This window comes from Gymnoscopelus microlampas (assembly GCF_963454915.1).
Source record: "Gymnoscopelus microlampas genome assembly, chromosome: 23".
Classification (NCBI taxonomy): Eukaryota; Metazoa; Chordata; class Actinopteri; order Myctophiformes; family Myctophidae; genus Gymnoscopelus; species Gymnoscopelus microlampas.
Genome location: NC_139960.1, coordinates 28395721 through 28417131, shown reverse-complemented (window position 1 = coordinate 28417131; position 21411 = coordinate 28395721). Strand labels below are relative to the sequence as shown.

At 42.4% G+C, this 21411-nt stretch overlaps 1 protein-coding gene across 1 annotated transcript; it reads right to left on the bottom strand.

Annotated features, from left to right (window-relative positions):
• Window positions 1–259: 259 nt before the first annotated feature.
• dhx57 (DEAH (Asp-Glu-Ala-Asp/His) box polypeptide 57) lies at window positions 260–21411 on the bottom strand. The gene is made up of 24 exons (XM_084049837.1): window positions 21177–21411; window positions 20482–20673; window positions 19642–20167; window positions 18933–19216; window positions 18487–18605; window positions 17737–17927; window positions 16692–16813; window positions 16262–16457; window positions 15387–15511; window positions 14790–14923; window positions 14249–14303; window positions 13904–14118; window positions 12039–12155; window positions 11601–11697; window positions 10889–11062; window positions 9938–10138; window positions 7871–8147; window positions 6747–6842; window positions 6543–6626; window positions 5306–5443; window positions 4543–4617; window positions 4084–4218; window positions 3150–3350; window positions 260–2804 (listed from the first exon to the last, which is right to left on the bottom strand). Exons 1-24 carry the CDS (start codon window positions 21284–21286, stop codon window positions 2661–2663), a joined length of 4008 nt encoding a protein of 1335 aa, XP_083905963.1. The 5' UTR covers window positions 21287–21411; the 3' UTR covers window positions 260–2660.

The following is a 21411-nucleotide window of genomic DNA, read 5'->3' as shown; positions in this document are numbered from 1 at the left end:
ACGAGCTACATGACTACCAGTAATCAAATACAACCAGTGGTGGACAGTAACGAAGTACCTTTACTTTTGAGTATCTGTACTTTACTTTATTTTTATTTTAAAGACTTTCACTCCACTACTCCACGACAAATATTGTACTTTTGACTCCACCACATTTCTAGGAAAGGAAAACAAAGCATGAATTAACAATTTAAGCTCCATTTAAAAACAAATACAGAAAAATAATATTTCTTTCCTATTTTTTAATTTCAAAATTTCAATACTATCAAAAATATTAAAAATATATTAAAAACAAGATGCACTTTCTAATTTTTACTTTCAAAGATTTTCTTTTTTAAAAGCAAGTACTCCAGTACTTTAACTCAAGTCCAAATTTGACTGAGGAACTTTCACTTGAGTTGAGTAACATTTGACTCAAGTACTGGGGTTGAGTAATTTGTCCCCTGCTGTAAAACAGACTGAATAGGAGTGCAAGGAAAAGTATCTGACGGTAACACAAGCCGTTGTGTGAATGATCTGGCTTAGAGATCCTCTGTGTCGACCACAACAAGCCTGTCTATTCTATAGCCACCCTTTGTTGTCTGACAAGCTACATGACTACCGGTAATCAAATACAACCCAGACTGAATATGAGTGAAAGGAAAAGTACCTGCCTGACGGTAACACAAGCCAAGTTAGCCAACATGTCAGCAGTGATGGAAAGTAGCTAAGTACATTTACTCAAGTATTGTACTTAGTGCAATTTTGAGGTACGTTTTACATCACTTGAGCATGTCCATTTTTAAATCCTTTACACTTGTATTCCACTACATGTCAGAGGCAAATATTTAACTTTTTACTCCACTACAATTATTTGAAAACTTTAGTTGGTAGTTACTCTTTACAGATTTAGATTATTATTAAATCCATTTAATCATAAAAAATAAATAGGGTGTTAATGTATTAAACATACATTAACCATGAAATGACAAACCAAAGTATAAAATAGCCCTATTTTATACTTTGTCTATTCGGAAATAGCCAATCTACAAGCACACAACTTAAGCTTGTAGATCTGCTGTTTTAAGTGAAACATTTTGAGTACTTCTTCCACCGCTGTATGTCACATTGAAAATGTTAGGAAAGAAGAAACGGCAAAAAACAACTAGCTTAACTTGTTTTCCCCTTTTTTATTCTTTCACTGCATCAGGGATTTGTTAAGATACAGGGCTTTCCAATTATTTGGCAACTCTGACCAAATTGTGTGTAAATCGGTGAGCCCTTTAGTTCGTGTGAAGTTGTGTTTTGACATCAGCGCAATAAGAAGTTCATACATTCAAGAAATGTAAAGCTAACAAGAAACATGCGGGAGCTCTCTGAGCCCTCGGTCAGACATGCAAAATACATGCAAATCCACATTAATATGTGCAGTCATTATCCGTCTAGGAAATCCAATATGGACTCAAATACGTTTCTCAGTTGTGAGCAGGGACACACGACCCATATTAAAAATGAAACGTGGGTTTCCCTGAACTGAAGAAAAATGGCGCAAATGTATACAAATTACAATTTCTATAATACTCGCATTTAAATCAAACAATTGTGTTGCACATCATGTGGCAGCATGGAAGTAGTAAACTTTCTCTACTGCTTGTCCAGTAGCATTTGCAGCATTTCAGAAGACCGTAAAACAGACATCAGCGGGTGTTAATTGGCTATTAACCATACTATCCACTGCCTTGGAGGCAACTGCGTCGATTCATAACAGTTTCCATTGTTTGATCAAAAGGAGGAATTTGGTTTCACTTAGGCCTGTCACAATTATTACATATAAAAACTTCATATATCATTTCAAACATTTTCCAAATTTGTGGAAATAGCAGAACTGCAAGCTCAAAACGTGTCGCATTCCGACACGTTTTGAGCTTGTAGATCGGCTATTCCACTATTATTGTTTTTCGTTTTTAAGTATATAGTTGTTATGTAAATTATTTGTCATATCTGCCCTGTGCAACTTTTGTTTACGGAGCCTAAGGATTACAGAAATGTTTTAATTAATAATGTTCCAATGTTCAACGACGAAAATACAATTAAATAGTTAATCGCAATTATTTGAGCGACAATTCATCGCCAAGTAAAATGTCATAATCGTGACAGTCCTAGTCCCAGTGCCTCGCAGGCAAGCACAAGATGGCTTATGGTAAATGTGTCTATGTATTTATTTATGTATATGGGTGCTGGATCATGGATGCTGTCAGGTCTGTAGATCTGCTATTAAAAATAAAAAAAACTTGAAAGAAATGTGAAAAACCTTAAATATTTTTTAACACAAATTTTGTATGGGGGTCCCTGGAAGAGAACATTTTCAGATGAGGGTCCAAATATAAAATTAATTTGGGGATCCTTAACATGAAAAAAAGTTTGAGAACCACAGAGTCTCTCAATGTCGGGCCCGGGGACCACCAGCGGTCCAAAAAAGATTCTTATGGGTCTGTAACTCGGACAGTGTACAAATGCAACCAAATGGACCCGTGAGGGTCCATTTGGTTTCATTTGTACACTGTCAGAGCTATAGTGGGGTCCGTGGCCTAGTGGTATACCTAAACTGGGGGTCCTTGAAGTTGAAATCTAAAAAGATTGACAACCACTGGTGTGAAAAGCGGTGCGTCCGTGCTGTGCGGCTACTGTGTGGTGATGAGTTTGACGATCATGTGGATGATGCGGGACCCCCGGGGACACGTGCACAGGTCCATGCTGGGGCTTCGGATCTTGTCCTCGAGCAGCTCGTCCAGCTCCCAGCGCAGCTCCTTCACCAGCTCCGCCACCTAGTGGACACACATGACACAGCAGAACAACGGCATCTAGTTCAGGGGGTTCCTAAACCTTTTTTTTTCAGCTCGAGACACAAAAGAGACATTTGGCGTCACTCTGGGACCCCTCCCCCCCCCAAAAAAAAGCATTGTGAAGGAATCATTTAAGCCCCATTTCAAAAATAGTCAAAATATCCAAACTACAAGCTCAAGATGTGCTCCGGGGTTCGATGGCCCATTGTGTGGTCGACTCCGTTCCTTATGTTTATTTTACTTCATTTTATTATCCTTTATTTACCCAGGGGAGTAGCTGAGCACGGGTGCTTATTTTCAGCATTTTCAGCTAATGTTCCCGCCTACCTGGTGCGAGGCTGCGGCGAATCGGATCCAGCCGTCGTCCAGGGAGATGACAAAGTCGCCGTTATGCAGAGTGACGTTGACCTGGCCTCCTCCGAACAGCACCAGGGGGTAGACGGACACCATGCTGCAGTCTCTGATGAACACGCGGCTGGTCTTCACCTTCTCGTGGTACACCAGGTAGGGACTGTCGTAGTGACGCACCTGGACGACAACGGCAGAAACACACAAATTAAGTACCCGTCCACCACCTCAACCAGTGGTCCAGGGACCACCAGTGGTCCTTGGGGGGGTACCAGGGGGTCCCCAGCGAAATTAGTTAACATAGCGTCAAAATCATTTTAACCGCATAGCTTTGGCTATTCAAAAATAGCAGATATACAAGCTCATAGCGCGGCACCGAGTGCCGCGCTATGAGCTTGTAGATCTGCTACTTTTGAAAAATCTTGAAAATGTGTGCATAGCTTTGAATACATATATTTTTAAAGCGAAGATCTTTTACTCAAATCTTCTCTTCTGGGGGTCCCTGGCACAAAACATTTTCAGATGAGCGTCAAATGTATATCAATTTAGGGGTCCCTGGCATGAAAAAGGTTGAAAACCACTGGTCTATAAGAACACAACTGGCAGGAAGGGTGATATTTGTCACTGCACGTACCTCCTACGCCGTAGGAGTACGTGCCCTGCTGACAGGCTCCACCCCAGCCCGGTAGGACCTACGGGCGGGGGCGGAGCCCGCAGCAGGGAATGTTGAACGGGAGGAGTAGGACGGAGGCCCTACGTCCTCCCAGGGGGGGCTCCTCACTGGCAGGTGAGCCAGAAGGATACAACAGTAGCGACAGGCAGTGGGAGGAATAAAATAAATAAAGAAAATAATCAACAGTTGGAGCCCTAGTTTGGCATGAAACATGACGAGGGTTCCAGACGGCTCTCTCACCGTGTAGTTGATAGAGGACGGGTGTATGTTGACACAGCCGTCGTTCTTGGTCACGAAGCGGAGCTCGGCTGCGTTGGGCTGCATCTTCATGGCCCCTTTACTGGTCTGTTTGTACTTCCCCTGTGGAGAGCGCACCTGGCCCAGGGAACCACACACACACGCGCATTATGAGGAGATCGATTTTGTCGAGATCTTGAACACCTTTGTTTTGACTGATATTTTACTTTCAGGTACTGTACAAGCTCACAACCCTACATATTATCTATCAAAAAATTGTTTAATTATGTATTTGTTTGCTTATAAGTTCAATAGTTTAACTTGCTTTAAGAAAGTTAAACATTTCAAATAGTGAAAATGGCTGATCTACAAGCTCCCAAAGTGCATCAGCTATTTTCGATTATTTGCTTCTTTGAAAAAGTAAGGCCTACATTGACCGCTGCTGAATGAGTGAGTACTCACCTGGACTACGTTGGGGTAGAGAGCAGCACAGAGCATGGCAGACATCAGGCGGATGTTGTCCGAGTTCAAGTTGGCCTGGTGGCAAGGAGGAAAGAAGCTTATCTATGCTGCACTTATCTTTGGTAACCATACACATTTTAAAAAGGTACTGTAATTGATATGTTTTTGTTAAAATAAGTGTTAAACCATTCAATATTCCAATACCAATCATTGCTATTGAGTGTTTGTTCAGTAACTCCACCATCTCTACAGCTCTTTAATTAAAAAAATAACATACTTTTTTCCAGGTCAGGACACCAATTTGATTCAATCAGGAGAGTGATGACACAAAGAAATGAGCAGACAAAATTGGAAAAGTAGAAAATGTGGCTACTCTCAGCTGATTGGAGGAAATTGGTGTCACAACTGAAAATGTAATCTTGGTTTACTTGGATGAGAAGACCCCTGTTACTGAACACTATAACAATTATTACTATCAGAATATAGAGCTTAAAACTTTTAACCAAAAAACCTGTTGTATTTTCACCAAAACATATCACTCATTTGTTTGTTTGTGTGTGTGTGTGTGTGTGTGTGTGTGTGTGTGTGTGTGTGTGTGTGTGTGTGTGTGTGTGTGTGTGTGTGTGTGTGTGTGTGTGTGTGTGTGTGTGTGTGTGTGTGTGTGTGTGTGTGTGTGTGTGTGTGTGTGTGTGTGTGTGTGTGTGTGTGTGTGTGTGTGTGTGTGTGTGTGTGTGTGTGCACGTGTATGTGTGTGTGTGTGTACCTCAGGTCCAGTAGCCTCCAGAACACCGTCGGTACCATTAGCACACATTCTCTCTATGACTCTGGCCCGCAGTCCCTCCTTCACAAAGCCAATGTCCGACAGCAGCTCCGTAAACTGCCTCTTCAAGCTGGCCATTTCCTGCATGGACATAACAATGACATACGCTCACCACTAAGTCCTACCTAAGACCTGATTATGGACATTCGTCAAAAATGCTAATGGTGTATATTAGGGGTTATCAAAGTAGGGTCCAGCTAAATCTGTTAACCCATTAAGACCTGAGGCCGATTCTACAAAACGGTTTTCTGAAAAAACTCATGTTACTATATCAGTCGTGCTCAAACGTTTTCATGTCAAGGACTCCCAAAAATTATATGTATTTGGCCACGGAGCCCCATCTCAAAATATTTTGTTCCAGGGACCCCAGACGCAAAGATTTGAGTTAAAAATGTTCGCTTGAAAAAATATAGCCTATATATTCCATATATTCAAGTTTTGAACACATTTTCATAGTTTTTCAAAAATAGCAGATCTACAAGCTCATAGCGTGGCACAAAGTGACACGCTATGAGCTTGTATATCTGCTATTTTTGAATAGTTTAATGGGTTAATAGCATCACAATCAGTTTAACCACTTTAATCCCATTTATACTTCGGCTATTCAAAAAGAACAGATCTACATGTTGCGAACATTTTTTAAACATCTTGAAAATACATCATTTTGGAATTATTGAGACATTTATTAACATACCTGAAGAAGAACTTTTACTGTGTCGAAACATTGGTAAAATAATTATAAAAAAGCTATTGGATCGTGGCTACGAGCCGTGCGACCTCCTTTCTTTGAGACATGTATTAACACAAATGTTCTCTTCTGGGGGTCCCTGGCACAATATATTTTCAGATGGGGGTCCGCAGCCAAACACATCTACATTTAGGGCTCCTTGACATGAAAAGGTTTGAGACCACTGCTTTGTATAATATACCAAGCGTATACATACATTGTGCATACGCTGATCTGTTTATTTTAATCCTATTAGTAAAAACTACTGACGTTTTTCTCTTTTCTCTTTAGTTTTCTTCACTTATTATTATTATTACTATTATTAATATTACCTATGCTGCTACATTGTCTGACGGAAGCCAAAGAAACAACTCTTATGTATCTGTGCACAAGATGTAACTATAAAATACAACCTTGAATCTTCAATAAAGACACTTCAATTAAAAGTCACACCTGCAAGCCTCGGCCAGACAGGAAGTTCTCCCTGCAGTACCGGAAGCCGGCTTGGTTGCCGTTCTTTGCCGCGTTGCACCATCCCTGAAACAGAGAGACAGACAATCAGCCTTTCTACATGAAACGAGTATAAAACGCTATGTGTTGCAAGTACTCAAGACAGTTCTTTTTAAGGAGCGCTCCACACAGAAACTCTGTCAGAACCTTATAAGCCTGCAGAAGAGCCAAATGGTCGCTGTTGGCCAGAGCGTAGCCCAACTTCTTCTCATTGGCCTCCTCTCTCTTGTCCCAAGGCGACACCTGGAGAAAGAAGGGAGTAGGAAGAGAAGGGAATAGAAGAAAGAACATAAGCATGTTATACTCTGGGAATAACCTGTGGCTAACAAACTGAACTGGGGTGAATCTTAATGAGAGAAGTAACAATATCCACCAGGCAAATACTGGCACATTTTTGCTGGTAATTAAGTTGGTTTTCTCACACACTGTGGCAGGAAGGCATCCATCAAATTGAGATTCACATCTACAGTAGAGTGAAAATAAAATAGGCTTGCAACACAGGAAGAGCCTAATGAATATAAGACATCTTGGAAACTCCATGATGTGGAGATCTATATCTGACTTGACTCAATTGGCACCGCTTCTCACGACTTAACCCCTTAAACCCCATGTACCGTATCGTTGTAGCACCCGGATTTGGACGCCTCTTTATTTCCCTCTACACTAAATCTGTTCGCTGAAAATAGCAATGCATCGCGTTGTGAGGTTGATGATCAGCTATTTTTGCCTATTATAACATGCCCAGAATAGGGACACTAGGGTTCATGTGGTTCATGTGAAAAGCAACTTGCAGAGACTTGAAACTTGCCTGAGATAGGTAATCCAACAAACTTAAAGTCATTGGACATCATGCTTTTTGTCAATGTTACATTATCGCTGCGTTGCGTTTTAATGCACTTGGAGTGCTCATTGTGAGCTAGTAGATCGGCTATTTCCTGCGAAGACATTTGGTGTAGAAGGGAAGAAAGGAGGAGGCCAAACACAGACCCCTGGGGGTCTCCGGTCAGTTCGATTCCCTGGAACGGCAGGAAAAGTCTGCGTGGGGAAAGTGAATGGCCACCACTTGCCCCTCCCCCCAAAACGCTGAAGTGCCCTTGAGCAAGGCACTGAACCCCTGACTGCTGTTCAGTGGCCAACAGTATAAGACTGTGGTTGTACTGGTGAGCTTGAATGCGTTTGTGTCTGTCTGTGTGCAGGCCAGGGTGTTGCTGAAAATGAGCATCTGTGCTCCCTGGGTAAAAAAAAGGACAAAAACAAAAGCGTTTTCTTACGAATGGTGATTTAAAGGCCAGGCTGGCGGCGATGGTGAGGCATGGGTCCAGGCAGCGGAAAATGGCTCCAAAAAGCATGAGCTTCCCGATGCGCACGTCCACCGGCAGGCAGGCCAGGTGGTAGCCCAGCGGCGTCAGCTTTTCATCAGGGGTCAGAGCCCCGAGGTCCTGCAGGCGCTGCTTGGCCGCCTCTAGGCTGCCCATGGCCGGGGGCTCGATGAGCCGGGAGAAGACGGATTCCAAGGTGCACTCAGCGAACAAGTCCAGGATCTTTATTCTACAGACGTGGTGAGAGATGAGGTCAGAAAAGGTCATAGCAATGTGACGTGAGATTGTAGACGGGGTATTTTGGCTATTTGTCATACATCTAATTATATAGGGCTTAAGTAACCCTGATGTTAACTCATTCACTGCCAGAATTATTCTGGCCGCGTTTGAACACTGCCATATTTTTCATTGAAAAAAAAAAGTACTCAGGAGCCGAGATACAGAATTTTTAAGTTTTAAGTTAACAAGGAAGTGGATGGGAGTCTATATCTTCGAAAAATCATATCTCCTTGGTCTTTGGGTCGAAAAAAAAAAAAAAAATCTAAAAAAAAAAAAAAAAAAAAAAAAAATATTTTTAATTTTTTAAATTTTTTAAAAAGTCGTTTTAGTCGTTCTTGGCAGGCATGGCTTATGGACAGAAGTCGTTTTAGTCGTTCTAGGCAGTATATGAGTTAAAGGAGACATCCGGACATTTTAAGTGTTATCTTTGATGTGTCGCTAATCACTCTCCAACATTGAAAGGGACGTTGAGTTATTCCCACAGAGTCCCCTTCGTCCAGTCTAACGACCCCCTCCGTTGGCATAATGGGAGCCCGTGGAAAGCTGAAATTCGTCTAATATAACAGATGCAAAGTTCCTTTTTTCTCTACTCCTGCTCATTGTTGAGTGTCATGATACTCAAACATGCGGTGAATGTCGCGAACGAGCGACCATTCGTGCAGAACGAGACGACGCGGGTTGCTTGTTTTTCCATAGACGCCAGGTTCTATGGAAGAAACAAGCAACCTGCATCATCTCGTTCTGAGCGTACGGTGGCTCGTTCGCGACATTCAGTGCATGTTTGAGTATCATGACACTCAACAATGAACACGAGTAGAGAAAAAACTAACTTTGCATCTGTTATATTAGGCGAATTTCAGCCTTCCACGGGCTCCCATTAAGCCAACGGAGGGGGTCGTTAGACTGGACGAAGGGGACTCTGTGGGAATAACTCGACGTCCCTTTCAATGTTGGTGAGTGATTAGCGACACATCAAAGATAACACTTAAAATGTCCGGATGTCTCCTTTAATCTATGAACTCAGGTGGCAACTTTGAACACATTTTGTGTAATTTACTATTATTAAAAAACAATGTTTTCACATTAGTCAATTATTACTTTTATTTGTCACATTCCAATCTTGAAACGTTAGTCAATTATTACTTTTATTTGTCACATTCCAATCTTGAAACGTTAGTCAATTATTACTTTTATTTGTCACATTCCAATCTTGAAACGTTAGTCAATTATTACTTTTATTTGTCACATTCCAATCTTGAAACGTTAGTCAATTATGCTTCTTTCTGAGTCACAAAGTCAAACAGCCACACAGCTTTCATTGTATTCCATTACAGAAAAAAATACTAGGAATGCACAATTAATCAGTCATCATATGTCGAACAGGTAAAATAATAGGTTTTAGCCGCTATTTATATTATGTAAAAATATATATTTATATTCTTGGTTCAGCTGTGTTCCTAGTTTACTGAGGCACTACAATGCAGAGGCATTTGATGTATGTGTCTACCTTGCTTATTGTAAGTTGCTCTGCATACGAGTGTCTGCTAAATGCTAAATTGTAATTGCATCAGTAGCCCTAATAAATGATCAGGTAATAAGAATGCACAGTTTTTTATATCTACATCTGCCACCAGAATCACAGTCACTGTATAACACTGGAAACTTTGGCATTGCCATATCGGTACGGTCAATTTCACCATGCAGGTTATCGGCCAAATGTTCCCTAAAAATGACCGGTACCTCAGACAGAGCTGCTCCAGAGGTACCCTCTGTATTTCGGGGAGTTGCTGCTCGGCCAGCTGATGCTGGAGGCAGTGGCTGGTGAACAGGTGGAAGCAGACGCCCGAGGCCACGCGTCCCGCTCGCCCCTTCCTCTGCAGCGCGTTGGCCCGCGACACCCACGAGTCCTCCAGGCTCTCCATGCTTTTAGATGCGTCGTACCTGTGAGCCGACACACAACGACAAAAAATCTTTTGTTTGCGAATGCACGGTTAGGATTGAAACCCTCAGGACCCCCTGTCTCCTGTGACTTCCATATCGCGTCTAGAAAAAGGGAGTGGACAGTCCACTTTCCTTTAACCCATTAAGACCTGAGGCCGATTCTACAAATGTCTTCTAAATCCCAACAGTATTCTGAAAAACGTATGTTTCTATACAAGTGGTTCTCAAACTTTTTCATGTCAAGGACCCCCAAAATTATATGTATTTGGCCGCCGACCCCCATCTAAAAATATTTTGTTCCAGGGACCCCCAGAAGCAAAGACTTGGATTTGTGTTTTTGCATATAAGAATATATATATATGTATATATGTGTGTGTATGTGTGTGTGTGTGTATGTGTATGTGTATGTGTATGTGTATGTGTATGTGTATGTGTGTGTGTGTGTGTGTGTGTGTGTGTGTGTGTCTGTGTGTGTGTGTGTGTGTGTGTGTGTGTGTGTGTATATATATATATATATACACATACACACACACACACACATATATTCAAAGATTTTCACAAATGTTCTCGATTTTTCAAAAATAGCAGATCTACAAGCTCGTAGCGCGGCACTCGGTGCCGCGCTATGAGCTTGTATATCTGCTATTTTTGAATAGCCAAAGTGTAAAATAATGCTTTTTTAGCTCATATCAAAAAGTGACACAGATGCGTCCCGGGTCTTAATGGGTTAAAAAAAAAACACATAATGACCTCTTCTCCTTCATCTTGCCGGTGTCGATGACGTACACCACGTCGTCAATGGTGACCGAGGTTTCGGCGATGTTGGTGGAGATGATGATCTTGGTGACTCCTTCTGGCGGCCGGTTGAAAACCGCCTGCTGCTCCTCATTGGACAGTGACGAGTGGAGCGGGTACACCACGCACCTGCCGTGGGAACGAGAATAATGACGCGCAAACACATCATTTACGATTTATGATCATTAGATTTGGGTTTTTGACATTGAACATTGGAACATGAATCTAAATGATATGCTAGTCTTTTAGGCTTAGAAAATAGAAGTTCACAGGGCAGATGTGACATATTACTTAAATATACAAAGAAATGACCAGTTTCAATAATCTAATTAAATATAGCACAGCCAAAATAGGCCATATTTAATCATTTGAGTTTATAGATTATGTAATATTGAATAGTATTGCTTTTAAGCATAAATCAGGCATACTGTAACTCCAACCCCTACCTCTAAATGCATAATCCTAATCTTATCGTATTTTAACAACGTTTTAAGCATAAAACAACAATTGTGAGGACCAGGAAAATGGTCCTGATTTCGAAAATTCTACTATACTTGAGGGGATATTTGACCCAATACCACACGCGCACGCACGCACGCACACACACACACACACACACACACACACACACACACACACACACACACACTGGCAACAACACACAAACCTGTTTCCTTTCCTGTTGTTGAACAGTCTGTTGGACTGGAGCTGCTCGTATAGCATCTTAATCTCTGCCAGGCCTGGCATGAATACCAACACAGCACCTACAGACAGACAGGTACACAGACACAGGAACCAGGGGGTTAAAGGTGCTGTGAGTGATGTTTTATGGTTAAAACCAAAACATTTTTTTTGAAAAGGTTCTACATTCAGATTGCTATAGAGTGTTCAATAACAGGGGGTCTTCCCATCTCTCTCAACACCTTGACAAACAAAACATTTATTTTCAGGTTGGTTGCCAATTACCGAATCATTTCACAATAATATCATATTTGACTAATTCTCGGCCCATAGGGACGCTAGGGTTCATGTGATTAAAATCTAATTAAATCAGCATGTTCTAGTGTTCCCCTGAGAGAGTATATACAGTAGGAATTTGCCCAACCTGGCGGGTAGCTGTGGTCTCCATCTACAATCCACTCCAGCAGGCTCTCTACCAGGTCCATGTTGATCTTGTCCAGATCCATCATAGACATGGTCTTCAGAACGGACTTCTTGGTGTCTGCAGAAAAACAAGATTTCTTAAGAGTGTTTCCCAACCTGGGGTGCGGGGGGCGCCAAAGATCACAGACTTTCCAAAAAGTAAACAGTGAAAATAGTCGCTATTCGTCGTACTAGAACTATATTGTGTGTGTGTGTGTGTGTGTGTGTGTGTGTGTGTGTGTTTGATTGCATATTTTATTAGGCAGAAATATTCAAAACAGCACAAGTACAGTTAAAAACACTTTGTCTAAAAGGTCCGTCCAAAAAAGTCCTTGCGGTCTTGTTTCCATTAAGGTCCTTGGTATTCAATTCATAAACTTGTGTGTGTGTGTTGAGGGGTCTCAGATTGTGTCAAATGTAAAAATGGGGGCTCCAAGGAAAAAAGGTTACAAACAACTGTATTTCTTTCTTTGCTTTTTCAACAAAGTAACACTGGCAGCACATCACCTCCATCCTCATCAACATACACTTCCGGTAAATTTATTTTCAAGTATATGAAAAAAAGCAACCGATATTGTTTTAGATTGTTTAGATATCGACCTTAAAGTCATTATGGTTACTAGACCTGCACACCGGCCTACTCGGGAACGAAGTTGGGAATGCATGACCCACCCAGTTATTCAAAACCTATACCTAATATCCTGTTGTACCTGTTGTGTTGTCAGAGGACTCGCTGCACCCGTCAGAGTATCCAGTGCCGTACACGTTACCACAGTTTTAAAACGGGCACCGGCCTACTCCCAAACGATGCAAGTCGGTATTGCAGCCCAGTGCCCACCAACGTATCATCTCTGTCGGGTGGAAACCTCATATGTCTAAAAATGTTACTTTTCAGGATGCAAATTCCAAAATAGCAAAAGTAGCAGATCGACATAAGCTCAAGACGCCTTTTGAGCTTGTAGATCTGCTACTTTTTGATGCCTTTGTGTGACGCAGCAGTATGATCAAGTAGGTCATTAATTTACGAAAAAACACATAAAGTTAAAATATGGAGATAAGAGGTTTCTGCTGACATCGTGCTGATGGCATACACGTAACCCCAATGGGGTTCTATTGAACACGCTGCCACTTATATTGGCGCATCAGCGGCACAAAAGTGACACAAAGCTCTGCCAATCTGTCAAGCCGACGGGTTGGGTTAGTCAATCAGGGAAGCCGGTGAGAACACCCCCCACAAAACACACAGAGATTCGGTGTGCCCTCCACAGACCCGCCGACAGACAGATACAGACGTCGGTGGTTTTTCGGTTCGGACAGCACATGAATGATGCCCGGGAAAGACAGACACACAGCCACAGAGAGATTCAGTGAATCTATAGCTAGATTAACCCATTGATACCTGGAACTGTGTCATTTTTAGATTTGAGCTAAAAAGCATTATTTTACACTTTGGGCTATTCAAAAATAGCAGATATACAAGCTCATAGCGCGGCACCGAGTGCCGCGCTACGAGCTTGTAGATCTGCTATTTTTGAAAAATCGTGAAAATGTGTGCAAATCTTTGAATATATATTATATATTTAAAGCGAACATTTTTAACTCAAATCTTTGCTTCTGGGGGTCCCTGGAACAAAATATTTTGATGGGGGTCCGCGGCCAAATACATATCATTTTGGGGGTCCTTGACATGAAAAAGATTGAGCACCACTGATATAGAAACATAGGTTTTTCAGAAAACTGTTGAGATTTAGGAGACATGTAGAATCGGCTTCAGGTCTCAATGGGTTAACACTAGTTACACTAGACAAGTTCCTACTAGTAGTTCACCTTTGTATCTCATAGTGAGCTCCTGCAGGCCGAGCTGCTGGTCAGGGATGCTGTCTTTGACAAAGTCGGTCCTACAGAGGGACATGAAGTTCCACATATCTTCTCCCAGGTCATCCACCACACCCTTGGGCGCCGCTTTGCCACCCCGTCCACTGTTGGAACCGCTCTGTTGTTTTCCGGAGCGCATGTAAGGGCTGCCGTCCTCAATCACATAGCTGGAAGGAACAGAGAAATGCATTGCTCAGGGCATTGCTTGTTTAATCACGTGGTGCACTAGCAGTGCTAGAGCACTTGCACCAGCACTGGAGCCTGGTTTATACTTAAAAGGAATTTTGACATACTAACCGGGTTTTTTCTATGGCATCTTCAAGGAAAAACTGATCAACTGGGAAAGTACGACCTGGGAGAGAATTAAGAAGAGAGGAATAAACACAGTGTCGCTGATGGGCAGACATCTTGTATCTGCATATTTAAACTTTTTATGTTTTCTGTAAATTAATGCCCTACTTAGTCGTACAACAGTGTCACAGAAAAGTTTCTGCGACACAGTACTTTTTCTGCGACACAGTATAAAATAGGACCAACTTGTTTTTATTATGTAAAAAGATGAAATGTGGAGGTTTCTGTCAAACAGCGACAATATATAATTGAAATACAAAGTGTGTGTATATATATATATATATATATATATATATATATATATATATATATATATATATATATATATATATATATATATGAGGTGTATGTAATAATGATAATGCAAATAATAAACATGCAAACCGTGTGTGTGTGTGTGTGTGTGTGTGTGTGTGTGTGTGTGTGTGTGTGTGTGTGTGTGTGTGTGTGTGTGTGTGTGTGTGTGTGTGTGTGTGTGTGTGTTCACCTGGTATGTGGATGGTGTTACAGTTATAAAAGTAGTCAGAGAACAGGTCAGCGTTCAGAGTAGCACTCATCAGAATGATCTTCAGGTCTTGTCTCTGCACCATCAAGTCTTTAAGAACCATCAGCAGGAAGTCACTAGCGTGGAAGAGAAGAAAATACATACATACTGTATCGTCACTGTCGGATGGAAACCTTGCATGTCCAAAACTGTTACTTTCCAGGAAATGGAAAAAATAACCAGTGATCCGATGGATCCAATGTAGCTATTATTTAGTCACACGCTCTTGTTAATACTGGTTCAATATGCATAAAACCCACAGACAGGGTTGCCAGATCTGCTTATTATAATTTCCCCACAAGATTGCATTTGAAAATAGCCGATCTACAAGCTCACAACGCGTCGCATCGCGACGCGTTGTGAGCTTGTAGATCTGCTATTTTCAAATAGCCGATGTATATGTTAAAGTGCTCATGTGGCCCATAGTTGCTTCTTTTGGGCTGGTTTTCCTAGACCTGGTTGCTTGTTTCTCCCACAGAATCTGGCAACACTGCCCACAGACACACTTAACCACCGTCGCATGAAGAAACATTTCCTCACCTCTCCTCGGTGCGTTCGTGCACCTCATCCACGATGACATGTGTGACCCCTTTAAGGTCCGCCTCTCCCTCCAGTCTCCTCAGCAACACTCCGGTGGTGCAGTAAAGCAGCCTGGTGGCTGATGACTGGAGCGGATAGAGAGGGGGGTTCAAAACTTAATCCAACCAATCAATTTCATCGATTATATATAAAAGAAAAAAATATTGTAATAAATGAATCTATTTTTGCTATTTCTGCATGACATTGTTGTACAAATAAGCATGAAATGAGGCTTATGTGTTTAATTCGATTTAGTCGTTTATAAAACGATAGTGGCGAAACGGTAGCGATTTGAGAGAAACGCCAGTGTCGCGTAGCCAGCAGGCAATCAGAGATCTCCACCTGCTGATGCTGTACGTCTGGTGGAAACAATTAAAATAACTGCATTGTAGAACCAAAGCAAATACTTTAGGGTGGTTTTTGTGTGGGACAGTGATGATTTGTTTCCAAAGCTAGATGCGCTCCAAGCTTTATTGTACTTTGGACATCAATGCAATTACCACTCTCCATTGATAGAGACAAAACTGAATGAATTGTAGCTTAACTTGTATATTATACTATATTATATTATATTATATAAAAGATTATACACCATGCAATTACATTAAACACCGGCCTTAAAAATCGCTATCGAAACAATATCAAAATAATATAATATACTAATATGTGCATAAATCAGGTAATACGAATAAACGTCTGCATCTGTTTCCGACTGGAAACTTGTATTGCAATATCGGTAACAGTGGATTTCAACATGCAATTAATCGTCAGTATCCAAAGCGTCAATATCGTGCATCTCTAATGTGTACGCCACGGTGTATTGGATGTGCGCATACCCTGACGGTCTCCAGGCGTATCTGGTATCCCACGGAGCTGCCCAGGCGCTCTGCGCGTTCCTGTGCCACCCTCTGGGCCACGGAGATGGCGGAGATACGGCGGGGTTGGGTGCAGATGATGTTGGCAACCTGCTCGGCAGGGCCGCCCAGCGTCTCGTCCAGAATGAACTGAGGAACCTGGGTGGTTTTACCACACCTATAGGATTTAATACACAAAGTAAAACAAAGTTAATAAGGAAATGCGTTTACGTGGTCATTCATGTTTTCAATGATCCATCATCATCCATCAGCAAACTGACTCATAAGGAACTTCCTGTTAGTTGAAATTAAGGTCAATTGATCACTAAATAGGGCTAATATACAAATATTACCATTGATATTGTTGTGACAATATAATGTAAGTCCTGCTGCAGAGTAGTTGCTGACTCACCCAGTCATGCCGCTCACCACCAGCACCTGACACTGGTCCAGAAGGTCCAGGATGTTGTCCCTCTCCTGCCAGGCTGGCAGCTTCTCTCTCTGACGCAGCATGGACATGAAGCTCCTGGAAGACTGCAAGAGGAAGAGGAATGTTACAACACAATTACACACAAAGGAGTGAACTTAAAAGGTGTTGCAAGTGATTTTTTGTTTGTTTTTGTGTTAAACACTATATATTGTGATAGGAACCATTCTTATGAGACTAGAGTGCTTGCTCAGTAACATGGGTCTCTACATTTCTCCAGGTCTTTAGTTTAGAGAACAGAAAATACTACTTTTTCAGGTCAGGATAGCAATTTTATCCGATCAGGAGAACTTATCTGTGACACAAGATGAAGAAGTGAAATTGGAAGTGATGACACAAAGAAGTGAGCAGACAAAATTGGAACTGGAACACAATAAAATTGATGCAAATAAACAGGTATTCTCTCCCGATTGGCTGAAATTGGCAACAAACCTGATGAAGTATTTTCTGTTTACTAAAGAGCTGGAGAGACGGAGAGAGCCCCGTTACTGAACAAACAACGATTACTATCAGAATATAACGTTTTGTTTTAACCCAAAAATATCACTTACACTACCTTGGTGTATGGGTGCATGTACAGTAGTACATGTGTAAGAACACAGCACATTAAACCTGTGATTCTCAACCTATTAATTTCAAGGACCCCCAGTTTGGTAGGATATGCATCTTTGTGACCCCACCTCTTCACGCGTCTCACTGGAGTAGATAGTGTTTGTTTTAGTGTGCGGGAAGGGCACAGCACGTTGCAACATGCCTGTTGGTTACGTCGTTTAGACTTCCTTGAAGGGCAGAGCCATTGACAGAGCTCTCTTTCAACTGGTTGAGCGCTGGAAGTTGATACGATACGATTTTTTAAAGAGGAGTGTGTCGCTAAGTTTGTAATGTGTGCCGAACCGAAAGCCGCGTACTGAACGGTTCAATACAAACACGTGTATCGTTATAGTTGACAGCCAAGCCGTCCATCTTTTACCTGTTTCCTCCTAAACTCTCGGCACAGCTTGCCGTTCTCCTGCACCATGTTTTCATTTTTCAGCTCGTGCTTCTTCACCATCGTCTTCCTCAGGTTGACGTAGCTCTCCGTCTCCACGGGGACGGCCTCTTCGTCGCCATCGTTGTCCTCGTCCCTCTCGTCCAGCTCCTCGGGGTCTCCCGTGTCTTTTGCTGGCAAGGTACAGGTAAACAGAGGCACGTGAGCAAGAAACAGGCTGTGTCCAAGTTTTTAGATGCATTTATAAAGAACGATTACAAATGTATTAATCACTTTCCGAGTGATATATCAGTCACACATACTATATACTGTACATATGTATACAGTACACTGTATAATCAATCCCACTGGGAAATGCAGTTTCAACGACATCGTTACATACTTATTAAGCAGTGTTTTTACAGTGTATACTCTGTACCATTTCTAGTAAAATATCACCAGCTTTTGGGGAGAATCCATGAACGAGACTGTGTATTATTCAGAAACCATAAATGTTAGACATGAAAATATTGGTAATTGGTTAGTTGTTTCTCAGAATCTGTCAGTTTTCAAACCATGTTCAACCTACTTTAAGTACATTGATGTAATAAAATAATAATATGGTTAAGGTTAAGAGAAGAGACAATTGTTACTTTAACTCAGAGTACAAATGTAACCAAATGGGCTTGTACGGGTCCATTTGGTTACATGTGTACACTCTCAAGAGTTAAATGAACACAGAGGGTGTCTCACCATAGCTGCGTGTGTGGTTGCTTGCGCTGCTGTTTGTTGGATTGGCCCTCAGGTTGCTGGTGTGATTCCCACTGCTGCTGCTGCTCCTGCTCTCCTGAGGCGACACGTTGCTCCTCCCACTAGGATGACAAAAGACGATACAAATCTTAAATTCTATTGAATGTTCTACTGCTCTGGCGAAGATTTTTCAACAATCTGTTCATTATAAATCAACCAATATAAAGTATTAATTATTTATATAAAATAGAATTTGGAGACAAATACTCAAAAATAAAAACACATTTTTTTCTTTCTTTCAAGTTGACACGCAAGAACAGGAAGCCAAGAATAGGCTTATTCATGGAAACAATCCTTACATAACGTGGATTCAATGTTCAATAAGACAAATTTGAGGTTACAAGGGCACCATCATTACAATTAAGAGGATACAATTTTAGTGTCCCTACCTCGCACTCCTGCAATTGGCCGTGACGACAGGGGGCGGAGCTGCCGTCACCACGGGAGGCGGAGCTGGCGTCACCACAGGAGGCAGGCTGCTGTACTTGTGATGACTGCTGGACAACAGCTTCGTCACGGCGTCCTCGTCCTCGCAGAGGGTGCTGAGCGTGTAAACCACGGGCTCTGCGCTTTTGGCTGCGGCCAGCGCCTCCTCGAACAGCCTCTCTGTGACGCACAGTCTCCCCGCGGCTCCCACGCGGTCGTCATTTGTACTGAAGGCCACGATCGGGGCCTGGAACCAAAGTTATTATAGTTTAGCATTTTATTAGATTTTATTTTGACTTTAAACTTTTGAAGGCTTTTAGATTTACTAGTAAGTGTATCAGTCAGTCCTTGTCCCTTCTATGCCCATTTATGGAGATCGATCCCTGATGTAATCCGTACATGCCAATATATGGGCATGCCATATTGAAATCTCTGTATCTGTCAGTAATTGTCCCCTTTATGCCCATATATGGAGATCCCTGATGTCATCAGTAATGTATATGCCTATATATGGGCATGCCCCCTTTTGTGCCCATATATGGTTATATCTGATTTGTTTACGCCTGATGCCATGACGACATATTGAGTTTAGACAACAAACTCCACATTTGGGTGTAGCTGCATTGGGAACAAGGTCCGCCCGCCAGTTTTAGTTAACTTTAATAACCTTGCCTGGTACGGGTATCGGTTCCCCTTGGGGAATCTGATCTCCAGCTCGTACTCGGGCGGGTCGTCGCTACTGAAGCCGGGCCGACTGGGTCCCATGAAGTCCGGAGACCCGGACCTGCCTTTGGTGGGGAGCTGGTGGCTGAACTTGCACTTATCGCCAAACCTGCAGCCCTGGCCTTTCATGTAGAAGTTGCACATTTTCTTGGTGCTGCCGGAACCGCTGGCGGGTCCGTTTCGACTGCCGTTCTTGGCGGCCGCCAGAAAGGGGAGGTCCAGGGTCACTGTCCACACGGCATTGGCTATGCGCTCGTTGAAGCGCTCGCCGTAAATGGCGGCGAGGGCCAAGGCCTCCTCCTGCCTCTGGTTCAGACACTCGTCCATGGGCGTGGACTGGAGGCCGTCGGGGGAGATGGCTTTTTGGCCGTAGCGCTCTGCAAATACCTGCTGGAGGAGCTGTTCCAACGTAGAACCGAATTCCCCTCCGCCAGACTCCAGGGCCTGCCTGCTGCGCTCTCGGTCAAACCCGTACCTACAAATCAAGACACGGTTGAAGGCACGGGTAGATGAGCAACGTATTCACAGGAGAATGACACAGAGAAGGAAATTCGGCGCAAGCCGCAAGGCATAGCTTTTAGAGAGTTAACAGTGCAGGGAAATGACTCTCCTCTCAGTTCTTCATTGTTCAGTAGTAACAAATGTAAGATATTTCAACCTGGCCAAACATTTATAAATACTGTATACATACTCCAGTCCATACTAGTTTTCACGCTGGACAAAATATCTTCAAGAATAGGGACGCTAGTGTTCAAGTGGTTAGGAAGTAAATTCCCTGCACACATTCACCTGCACAGTTTTCCTATGGCAAATAAAGAGATGATAGGCTCAGGGGTGCTCCTCTCCTCCTCCTCGTCAGACTCGTACACAGGGCTGTCTGCTTTGTCCACAGGCTCGTCATGAGTGTTCCAATACTGGCCTTCCTCCCGATGGTCCAACTCATCATAATCCTCTTCTTCCAAGTAATCTGAATCAGACTCACTGGAAAAGAGGAGTGACACTGAAAGCCGAGACTTCTCAGACAGGAGCAAAGCACAGCTATACAGCTCATAACAACATTTTCCAAGCTTACGAACAATTCTAAGCAGTACTTCATCAAATAATACCATATAATCTTTTGGGTCAAAAATAAAATCTAATTTTACAGACTTGCTTTTAACAGATTTATCTTTTTTTCTACTCTTTTTCTAAGGTTGTAACTTTTGATATTTTTGATTCGTTTTTATCTTCCTTTTCTTCTTTAAAGTGCTACACAAATACTATATTATTATTATATTATTATACAGTATATTATTATTATATTATTATATTACTTTATCATTAACATTAGGCATCAAACCCAAAAATCGTTTGTACACGAGACAGCGTCCCCCACTAATCAAACAAATCGATTTAATTAATTATAAAAGAAAACCTTTTAATAAATAAATGAATGATTTTTAAAAATAGCCATCACACGGGGTGTGTTGGATCAATGCACTCACTCATGGGGCTTGTCAAACTCGTGCGTCTGCAGCTCCCTCAGCAGTTCCTTGACCAGCTCCTGGTTCTCGTTGGTCATGAAGATCTTCTGCATGGGCATGGAGCTCATCATCTCCGGCCTGAGGCGAGGCCCCGCGTCGCTGTCCGGCCGGGGCCGGGGCCTCTCCGTCGCCAAGGACCTGGGGAGCCCCCTGCCGCCCCTGCCACCTCCTCTCTTGTCTCTGTCCGAGGCCCCCC